Source organism: Pholcus phalangioides, unplaced genomic scaffold (genome assembly GCF_987345545.1).
Source record: "Pholcus phalangioides strain wild (caught in Gottingen) unplaced genomic scaffold, Ppha-v1.0 ptg000010l_1, whole genome shotgun sequence".
In the NCBI taxonomy this organism is placed as follows: domain Eukaryota; kingdom Metazoa; phylum Arthropoda; class Arachnida; order Araneae; family Pholcidae; genus Pholcus; species Pholcus phalangioides.
Genome location: NW_028301603.1, coordinates 10,004,910 through 10,016,769, shown reverse-complemented (window position 1 = coordinate 10,016,769; position 11,860 = coordinate 10,004,910). Strand labels below are relative to the sequence as shown.

General features: G+C 39.2%; 1 protein-coding gene across 1 annotated transcript; it reads right to left on the bottom strand.

Moving 5' to 3' along the window:
* Positions 1–3,308: 3,308 nt before the first annotated feature.
* Positions 3,309–7,875, bottom strand: LOC149080881 (uncharacterized). Its single transcript, XM_089237396.1, has 3 exons — positions 7,667–7,875; positions 3,694–4,275; positions 3,309–3,329 (listed from the first exon to the last, which is right to left on the bottom strand). The coding sequence occupies exons 1-3, from the start codon at positions 7,703–7,705 to the stop codon at positions 3,309–3,311; spliced, it is 642 nt and encodes a 213-aa protein (XP_089093522.1). The 5' UTR covers positions 7,706–7,875.
* Positions 7,876–11,860: the final 3,985 nt, after the last annotated feature.

Here is an 11,860-nt window from a genome sequence, read left to right as displayed (position 1 = left end):
TACATGTCAACAGGGAACTGTTCAAGCTGGTGGAGGCACTGTTGATGGTATGGGGCATGTGCAGTTGGCGTGATATGGGACCCCTGATACGTCTAGATACGACTCTGACAGGTACGTAAGCATCCTGTCTGATCACTTGCACCCATTCATGTCCATTGTGCATTCCGACAGACTTGGACAATTTCAGCAGGACAATGCGACACCCCACACGTCCAGAATTGCTATAAAGTGGCTCCAGGAACTCTCTTCTGACTTTAGACACTTCCGCTGGCCACCTAAATCCCCAGACATGAACATTATTGAACATATCTGGGATGCCTTGCAACGTGCTGTTCAGAAGAGATCTCCACCCCCTCTTCCTCCAACAGATTATTATGGACAGCCCTGCAGGATTCATGGTGTCAATTACCTCCAGCACTACTTCTGACATTAGTCGAGTCCATGCCACATTGTGTTGCGGCACTTCTGTGGGCTTGTGGGGGCCCTACACAATATTAGGCAGGTTACCAGTTTTTTTGGTTCTTCAGTGTATCAGCACAACAGGTATATTCAACCCGTATTAGCCATCTCCTGTTGAACATCAAGAATATTTTCTTAAGTGCTGCACAAATGACAACACACACACAATCCCATTATTTTTTTTATTGACTCATATACAAAGTACATAGAAAAATCCTTTCTGCAGACACGCACGCGCACACACAAGAAAAAAAACATAAATTTACCCCCCCCCCCCCCACAATTTTTTAACAGAAAACCATTCCACACCTTTCCCGGTTAATTTTCCATGAGCATAGAGCCTATATTCACTGTTTGATCACATCTTCAATTCTGTATCCCAAATAGGTTGCACATTCACAATTCTGTATCAAAACATGGCAACTTTTTGCCCATGCCAAGGAATTGCCATTTTGCAGGGGTCAATTCAAGATGGCTGACAAAGGGCACATACAATTACACAAAAACATGTAATTTATTGTATGAATCAACCTAATATGCGGCAATGTGCAAAAAAGTATGGCAGGAAATACGGGAAATTGTTAAAATCAACCCTTTTGCTTACAAGCAATTGGCAAAAAATTCAGATGCTCTATATTTAACGAATCAGTGATAAATATGGTAACCTTGACCTTAAGAGGTCTAAAAAAGAAATTGTGTGTGTGTTTTTTTTTTTACATAATACGAAGAATGGAGTATAAGTTGTCGATATTGAGAGTCAATAATCTGCATTATGAAGATGCTCTAAATTATGACCAGAAGCGGATAAAGGTCGATTGAGACCACAGGCTCAGAAAAAAAAATTGGGCCCTTAAATTAAGAGGAAAGTGTAAAGTAGGGTGTTTTTCGGGGCCCTTCAGAAGTCAGGGCCAAGAAAGTGTGCTCTGTGGTAAAATTTGCCTGTTTACAGCTCAAATTATGGCTGTTAACCAAGTTTTTATCAGCCTAATGACCAATTTTCGTCTAGTTTGAAGAGCATTGTCAGGGGTCTGTTCAGCCGAAATTTGGGTCCATTTCCCAGACCCTTCACAAAATACAAATTAATGAAATTATAAATTTGGCTGTTCATTTCTTTTGTGATTAGTTAACTGCATTATTTTGCTTCCCATAAAATTACTTATTTTTGCACAAAATTGAAAATTAACGATTATTTTCCCCAAAAACAGAACCCTGCAAAGAAGTCTGGACAGACCCCCTTTCCCCCCCCCCTCGATTATGATAAACTAAAGTTGAGTATTGCAGGAAATCATAATCTTTTCACAAATTGTTCTTCTTTTGATCATGTTTGGGCCATAGTTTCTTGCTGACATTCAAATCCAGTTCGAAAATACAGCACACATTTTACTCCTAGATAGATCGTAATTTTCAATAAAAATCAGATTATTATTTTCAATGAGATCAATTTCTTTTCAATTTTTTTATTGCGGGAAATAAATCCAAAGTATGTACCCACTTCTTTTGTGGTTTGATTTGAATTGTTTTCGGATTGATAATTTATCGATGAAAACCAAGGTATGACTAATTCTCATTTCAATTTGTAGGCAGTGCCAAGTTCTAAAGGTCTTGCTTTTTAAAAAGCCATTGTAGTTTAGAATGCAAATGACATTTAAGCGGAAATCATGTTATGTTTGAAACGGTATTGAAATTTGCCTTCGATAAAAAAAAAATTAGAAAGCAGGTAATCATATATCTAGGGTGACTATACCATCTGTATTTCCTGGGACATTCCCATATTTTCATGTAATTTCGGCCATCCTAACTTTTCAGGAAAATATCCCATTATTTTCCATATATTTTCAACAAAGCCTATCGAAATTTTTATTCTTTACTGAACTTAAGTATAGTCGAATCCTGTTATATCGAAAATCTCGTTTTAACGAACACTTTTCTAATCCTCAAATAAGTTCACGTAGGAGCAATGCTAGGTAACTTGGAGTTCCTTTATAACAAAATTTCGTTTTAACGAAGTGATTCCTCCGGTCTCTTGGCATTCGTTATAATGGGATTCGAGACTGCATTAAAATTATTTCCCAACCCTATGAATTATATTATGATAATTATGACTTTTTAAATATTGTAATGTTAACGCTCCCCCCCCCCCACATAGAATGCATTTAAATCTGATTCAATGCAATGGCGCTTCATTTTCTGCCTTTGGCGTTTTTTTGGCAATTTCAGCAATAATTGACAGTTTTGCTTACCTTTAGCAGGGCTGTAACTAGGATTTTTGCTGCCGGGGGCAAACAGGATTCAGCTGCCCAGGGCAAACATTATATATATTTTACCACACCCACAACTTTTATTCGTTTATTTTATTATGATGTTTTTTGTTCCCGCCTAAAACTGACCCCCCCCCCTAAATTTTGCTGCCCAGGCAGTTGCTCTTCCCCCTCTAGTTACGGACCTGCCTTTAGCATCATTTTTGATGACAATTGCCGATTCCATGTATTTTTATCGAGGAAATATGGTCAGCCTATATATATGCAACTAACATACCTTAATTCAATAGGTGAAAATATTTTGGAGCAATAATTAAGCGCAATGTTTTAGTGCCAGATTTCAGGCAACATATTTAAAAGCATAGAAATTCCTCAATGTTTTGAACATTGTCTTGCAATCATTGTATCATTATTGCTCTAAACATTTTCGCCCCATTAGAATATGGGTTTAGTGGGGATTTATTTGGTGGGGGGGGGGGGGGGGGACAACAAAAATTGATGGAGGAAATTCACACAAAAAAAAGTTTTCAAGCATTCGAAAATGATTATTTTGATTTTTCAAGGACTCTTAGACGTGAAAATGAACTTTTTTCAATGATGACTGTACAAACCCTGTGCAATGACAAAAAATTTAAATTAAGCTTGTGGCGTCATTTTGGGGATGAAAAACTGAAGAAATGGTATTTTTTCCACCGGTGAATTCTTTAGGAATAATTTTTGACCTTCTCCCCAAAAAAGTGGGGATTTTATATAATCAATGTCGAAATTCGGGGGAGAAGCAAATTTTTCGACAGGTAGAATAGAAATTCTGGAGCCTCCCAAAAAGTCTCAGGAGAGATTGGTAACTGGAATAGAACTGACAAGTGATGCAAAAAGCCAGATGAGTTTGAGTAGTTGGGACCCGCATTAATAATAGAGAAAAGTGAACAGAAATTTCAACGCCAAAATTGATTAAAATGAAGACTAGTTTACTCGCCTTTGTATTTTGACTTTGTTCATCAGAAGATTGCGAAATATTCCAGAGGGCTTGAGAATTTTCGCTGTGAGCAGAAGCATCATTCTGGACCTCGTTCGAAGGTGGACTTTTTTTTTCATTGAGTGACATGCTCATCAGAATTTTTCTTGGCCTTTTCTTACCAGTAGCGCTTTTGTTGAGCGAACGAGAAAGCCTGGTCTTCTGCCTACGTTGTTTTCTTTTCCCGGTGTCATTCGGGAGTTCATCCGAGCCGAGATACAAGGTGATGTCATACACATCAGACTCGTCCTTACGCGTGATTCCACTGTCATTTGCACTTTTATCATTCAAATTCCTATTACCGAGAACCTTTTTTTCTTTTGGTCCTTTCCTGTTGTTAACCTTGGAAGGAGTCTTGATGAACGCGTTCTCTTTGTTGGACTCCGAATCCGGAATAGATGACTTATTTTGGTTCAGCAAATTATTGTTTCGCTTTCTCAACACCCTTCGTTCTTGGACATCAGTTATCTGAGCGTCTTTCTTTACAAAGTTGGTCATATGCCTGGTTGTCATTGACCTTGTGTTGAGAATTTTTTCGCTCTCCTACACAAAGAAAAAAATCAGATAAAACATCAATTCCTTTAAACATATCTACTCTATAATATAAAATCAAGAACTCAAAAAGGACCCATTTCTATGCAACGGAAATTGGTTACGATTTTGGGTGACGGAAGTCAGTTATGTTTTTTGGTGTTATGGAGATTTGTTACGATTTTGGGCCAAGTTTTAATTTAACTCTTGAATATATCGGGAACTGTTTGACCCATCAGGACCAAGTTATGTGTATGTACCGAGAGGCATGGGCCCCCCAGACTGGGATATTTGGCAGGTCCCCAAACTAGTTTTTTCACAGGGCCCATCTGTGGTTAATTTATAGTGTGGGAAATAAGAATCATTCCGGCCTCTGTCAGCCCTGCCCTTATGGGGGCCATGCCGAGAGGTATGTATATGTATAATCTACATATATCACCAGTGCTTCCAACACACAGGGTCGGGGTACCCAGGGCGGGCCATTACACATATACCAGGGATGTTAAAAGCAGGACTCCCACTCAAAAAATGAGAAAAAGTAGGAAAACACAGGACTAAAAAGTAGGATGGGGGAGGGTAACCCCCTTAGACAACATAATGATAGCATAATGGGAAAGAATGCCTAAAAAAAATTTTTTTAATTAACTTTTTTTTCCCTAGCACTATTTCAGTCAAGCCAAAACAAAATGACAAATGGCTTGGTTACAAAACCAATTTTTGGCCAAAACAGTGCATTAGCAACCACAGATAATTCTTTGCTGTCTCTCCTCATATATATTAAATTTTTTTTGGAGTCTTCCAAAGTGAAGAAAGAGCTTGTCAACTCTCTTCGACAAGGCACAGCGAAATTCCGAAGACGTAAGTTTTTTAAGAACGACGCACCTTCGAGACCACCTTTAAAAGCATAATGCGAAATGTGTAAATTACAAGATCCGACGTAAATAAGGCAAGGTGAACCAGATAGTTTTACTGTGTTGTTCATCATTTTTTAAATTTTACTGTTTTGTTCACATTTTACAGTTCAATGCCAGTGTAATCATTTTTGACAAATGAAGCACTTCCATTTCTAGGTCTTTGCTGAGCATTGTAAATATTGTTTATGCCTTTTCATGCCTTAAAAATACAGAAGACAACTGAATGCTATTGGGTAGCATCAGAATCACCAAACCTAGAATAGGCCTATGTATTCAACGGCTCAGTAATGCAAACTGTTGTTTCAAGTATTTGCACCATAATTTTAAATGATGAATGTTAGTTACTGTCCAAGACCACGAAGTAATAAATACAAAATTATTTTTCCATCCAGACAGAAGTTTTTAATGACTACTATACTTATCGAACTCTCAAACTAAGCAGAGGAAAAATTACTTTCGTAGCAGCAAAAATGTTATTTTTGCAGCAGCATTTACAGTTTTGTAGCGCTTTAAAATTTTATCAGTAAACAAAATACACTTTTTATATACAGGGCGTCCATAATTAAAAGACTCTATCTTAAAGTAGCCTACAGATGAAACCAGTCATCAGAAAAATTGTGAAATTTTATAGAGGACTTCATGAAGTGATGGGAATTTGGTTTGGGGATACTTTTGCACATTACCGCCAGAGTTCGTTTTATTAAGAAATGACACATTTAGGAAAAAGGCTTATAACTTTAACAATTGTTAAACACTTTTACAATTACTACATCAAAACATGTTCCACATGATAGCCACCATTTTCAAATACCATGTGAAATTGCAAGATGGCATGTTCCACAACTGACTGAAGAGTGTGTGTGCGAAGAAATGTTCAGCACATGACGTGAAATGCTGCCTTTATTTCAGCTTCTATTGTAATGAAACTTCAAAGTTTCTTAAGGGAAATTTTGTTTTTAGCGCAGAATTTTCTTGCTGGAGAAGTTTTCTGGGGTACTTCATTAATCATATTTGTTTTTTGTTGCTTTATTATTGTAAAATTCGTCAGTAAGCTGGTGCTTTCACATGTCAATTTTCACAGCACTCTGAAGTGGGAAGAAATAAACAAGACATATTATGAAGAGAAGGGGTGGGGGTGGCCGCCAAAAGCAGAAGGGGGTTAGGGGCAGGGTTTCTAGAAAATAAAAAAAAATGCCAGGACACCGCCATCATTTATCTGTTTAGATCAGGGGTACGCAAATTGAGTCCGCAGACTAGATATGGCCTCTGGGAATGCTCCGATGTCTGTAATATAGGGAGCGGGATACTTCTGGTAATAAAGTAAAATTACCTGTGAACATTTGTTTTGGCGCAACGTATAACAATACGTTGTTATCATACATACCGTTTTCCAAGTATTTCATTTGGAATTTTTTCTCAGGATTACAAATGAATTCTCTCAGGTTGTACACATTTCATATTTTAATTAATTTTTGCATACCAGCCATTAAAATTTCAATCCAGCAATCGTGTTTTTATTGAACCCAGTGTCAGAACCTAAAGCCTTTTTTGCCCCAACTACTATATTATTTAAAAGGAGTCCTGTCTTTTATTATTTTTCATTTTGTATCTGGTCCAAGATGTTATATTTCTAATGCCCAAGAGTGTTTTGTCATTGTTCGTCATTGTTGGTCACTTATACGCGATCATTCACTTGTCACTCACTTGTTCATTATTATGGTTACTCATATAGTCACTGACTATAGCACTCATACACTGAACCACACAGTTACTCATTTGGGAACTCAAATAAGCACTCACTCGGTCACCCATATGGTCAATCACTCAGTAACTCCCTTGGACACTCATATCGTCACTCACCTGATCACTCATACAATCATTCATATGGTCACTCATATGGTCAATCACTCGGTCACTCATTTGGTCATTCTTAGTCACTCACTTCGTCAATCATACAATTATTCATATAGCCATTCACTCGGTCAATCATTTAGCCACTCATACGATCAACTACTCGGTTACTCATACTGTCAATCACTCACTCACTTGGACACACATACGGTCACTCACTCGTAGTCAATTCCACACTCATAGATACTGTCGCTCATGTGGTCAGTCATTCTGTCACTTTGCTTTTCTCAGCCGAAGAAAAAAACTCGCCAACACATCAGCAAAAGGGATTATACTATAGCTGTTTAACTTTCACAAATGCTGCTATTAGCACATCTCATATAATGAATAGACGTAAACTATTATACTGAAAATGGCTCGCAATTTCTAAATCATTAATGTTGAAGTCGATCACAAAATTCACTCTAATACGGGAAAAACCCTCTATTTCAATTATAAATAGAACACCGTTAACAAACATTAAACGAATAAATAACGTTTAATTTTCCAAATACCAGTTGTGAAGTTACTTTTACATTTCCAACCATGAATCGTGAAATACTGTATTAAGACAATGATAAGTGACGGACGGACATTACCTTTGGCGCATTAATTTGGCGAGAAAGTTTTCGCTTCATGGCGTGAATCAAATACGAAGAAAAACCCTTATAATAATTTCCAAATTATAAACAAAACTTTGAATACAGCTTCTCAACCGTTGAAGCGATCTGTAAACAAACGCCGAAATCTCCCGCGGTGAGCTTGTTGCCAGTCCTCGCAAACGAATCTGCTACCATGAAAGAAAGTCGGGATGGTGATGATGACTGTTACTTATTACATTATTTAATGAAATTTCATTTAAAGATTGAAATAAAAATCTCGATAATATATTAAACTATAAATAAAGCATTAGTGAGGTATTCAGATCTAAAGTGAAGCAGGTCCTTCATTCACATAAATGTGGATTACAGTTGATGTGACCATAGATCCCGTAGTTTCCAGGAAGTCCCGGTTTTTTCTGTTTTTCTAGCTGCCCCAACATGTTTTTCTTCAAAAAATGTTTCTCACGTATTTTTCAATGAAGCCAACTTGCCTTTTCATTCTTCATTTTATTCTTCAGATTAACGATTAAAATTATCTTCCCATCTCAGAAATTATACTTAAACTAGCATAGGCATACGCAGAATTTTCTCGGGGAGTTTAAGGTTTTTTTCTTTCTGAGGAAGGGGGTTTACGTTTTTTCCTGCAAAATAACACTATACTCTTGGCTCAAGGGGGAGGAACCCCAACCCCTCTTTGCTTACGCCAATGATTACTAGAGCCTGGAAGTTCAGGCACTAAAAATGGTCGAAATAGGCAGGCAAAAAGGCATGAAAAAAGGCGTTTATAATTTTTAGAGAGAAGATAAGATCAGTGTCGTCTTAAGGCATGGGCCCACCCGGACACGGCCCGGGGCCTCAAGAGAAAAGGGGCACAAAAAGTGGGTCTGGTTGAGATGCTCTTAAGACGGCCCTGGATAAGATAACTAAACACTAAGGTATTAAGGGTCTAAAAACTAACTGGAAAATTGGTTGCACTTAATCCGTCTATTGTTTTAATTATAGTTTATGATAACTGCATTATTATAAAATGTTAGTAGACCCTGGGGGTTAGGCCGATTCCAGTGCCACCATTACCAGACGCGGAGCCAGTAGAGAAAATTATTTGTGGGGGGGGGGGGGGACTCCCTCAAGTTTCGAATAATTCTCGTTTATTTGTTGTATCATTTGGAATAATCATTATCATTTCTATAGTTGAAATATGGCTATCGAGTTCCATTGTTGTAAAAAACAAAAAAAAAAATTAACTTTTTTTATTTTTTTTTTTATATTGCCATCTATGTGGGACTTCTTCAAGAGCGGGGTCCTGTGTGGCTGTATCTGTCACACACACCCCCCTGAAAGCGAATCTGGTCAATTTAATCCATTACTAATCATGCATGTTTAATAAATAGAGCCATTGTTGTGTTTACAGTGCATTTATGGTGCAAAAAATAAAATCAAACATCATGGGCCCCAGAGCCCTGTCTGCTCCTACTCCGCCTTGTGTGAGCCATGACGTCAATTCATGACCTCATTCTGCCGTTCATGACCGCAGTCCAATGCCTGATTGAGACATGTTATGTGAAGCATGTGGAGAGAAACAAACATTTCTAATTCCCCCTGATTTTCCAACACAGGCTGCGTTCATCTGAAAAAAAAATCGTTAATCGGTCAACACAAAGTTAATGCAGGGCAACATTAGACTCTCAGATCACTTGTTTGGGTATAAATGGGACTAGGGGGGAGGGGGGTGTTTGTGATGATAACTTACTTAACACTGAGAGTTGGAAAATAAAAGCATGTTTTTCCGAATGTGGTGATTTTCCGTCTAGACCATATTTCTTCGAGAAAAATGCGGAACATCAGCAGTTTTCGCCTAAAATTATTCCAAAAGTAAGTAGCCAATTATCATTAAAATCACCAATAGCAAACGACGTACTACTGAAAATAGCTGTGAACTGAAATGAATTATACAGGGAGGGGGGGGGGGAACAAAACAAAAAAAAAACCGTTTAAACATGAAAATCACGTGAGAGATAATATTTACACAACTATTATAACATAAATTATAACTTGGTGATTAGAGTAGTCTAGTCAAATATAACTACCGTTATGTCAAACTCAAACATTATAAATAACTATGGAACTCCAGCAAGGACGGCTCGAGTTTATCTGCCACCCGGGTGCACACTGCACAGCCTCATATGCCGCCCCTAAGACGACTCTTGCGAGAGACTGACAAGGTTTTAGCCAAAGGGACTCTGTGTGTGATAAAGGGGTCATTCAAGTATTCCGTCAGCATCGGCAGGTTGGGGGGGGGGGGCTGGATGATGCTTACGTCATCAAACACAATTTATGAAAATATGAAATATTTTTAATGGTATTATACTCGGTGGTGCGCCACAACGAGAAAACCTTTCGACAGTTAGTGGGGACCCGAACTAACATTCCACCTATTGATAAGTTCCCTACAGAGCCACTTCAGTGATCTCTAAATGTTTCACGGATCCAAGTGATCTGGAAATGTGCTCGGGCCACTTAAGTGATCTGGAAATGTGTTCGGGCCACTTAAGTGATCTGGAAATGTGTTCGGGCCACTTAAGTGGTCGGCTGAAGTTGGTTTTCTGCGGTTCCCAACTTCAAGGCGCAAATGCGAGCCGATCTCCCCGTTAAAAAGTCTCGCCACAGAGAGCAACAGTCCTACAACGATAAATCATTCAATCATAACACTTCACTCATAGTTAGAAAAACTGGTAGCAGATGGCAGCACTACACATAACAAGCATTACACAGAAACAAACTTTACGTCAGGTTTCACTACACGTATACGCACATTCCCGCATGTACCGATTCGTTGGGGGTTCCGCGGGGGGGGGGGGGGTGTGGGCTGGGTGCATGTGTGGTGTAGCAGTAGTAGGTAGGGCTCGGGGATCCATGATGTTCTTAAGTCAGCCATCTCGTTGGGCAATCTGCCTGTTGTGCCGTTGTATTTGTATTGTATTGTATTGTATTAAGTGATCTGGAAATGTGTTCGGGCCACTTAAGTGCTCTGAAAATATGTTCGGGCCACTTAAGTGCTCCAGAACTGTGTCATGCGTCACTCAAGTGATCTGTAATTATGCCACGGATCTAAGTAATCTGGGAATGGGCCGCGGGTAATTTGAGTGAGATGTAGAACAGCACTGGGTGCCGCTTAAGTGCTTTAAAACACGTGTCACTCAAGGGATCTCTAAATGTGCCACGGATAGCTTAAGTGTTCTGGAACTGTGTCGCGGGTCACTTAAGTTGTCTGTGAATATGGGACGGACCTACTTGAGTAATCTGAAAATGTGTCGCGGGTCGCTTAAATGCTCTGGAATTGTGCCACTGGTCACTTAAGCGATCTGTCAATGTGGCGCTTAGTTCATTTTTACAAAATTAGGTTTGACGGACCAAGCCACATCAGCTTGAGGGACCAAGCCACAAGGGCTACATTTGGTCCGCCGGCCAAGGGTTTATCATACATGGCCTTGAGCATAGTTCCCCAACATTTTTTGTCCTATCGCCCCCTTCTTCAGAAATTTTTTTTCTAACATCGCCCCGCATCGCAATCTAACCCATAGGATCCTATGTTATACCCATGGCTTCTACGGCCCCCTGGAACTTTCCATCGCCCCCAAGGGGCGTTAACGCCCACGTTGGGAATCACTGGCTTAGAGGGTGGGTGGCAATGAATTTCTTCAAAAGAAATTTTGAGTTCTTCACATAGCATACCCCCCCCTGCCACCCCCTCGAATGAACGTCTCTAATCCCATCAATATGCGTTAGGAGGCAGAGCTAATAACGAAATTTTGCTGATTTGGGGGTGGGGGGAAGGGTAAAAAATATCTAAAAATTTTCTGACGTAATACTTGAACGACACAAAACCTGATTTTTCTTTTCTATCAAGCCACACACCATTGTTCACTGAGCAGAATGTCAGTGCCGTCTTAAGGCATGGGCCTGCCCGGGCACCTCAAGCGAAGAGGGACCTCACAAAAATGAGACCTGGTTGAAATTTTCGAGAATTTGTTTGGTAGGGCCTTAGCAAAATCAATTGGCCCGCCCGGGGGTCCATGACGCTCTTAAGACGGCCCTGCGAAAAATCACGCTCTGTGGTCTAGGATTATTTTACTGTTCTTATTTATGCCAGATAACTTGAATTACATTTCAGCTCTTTTGGATGAACCAATC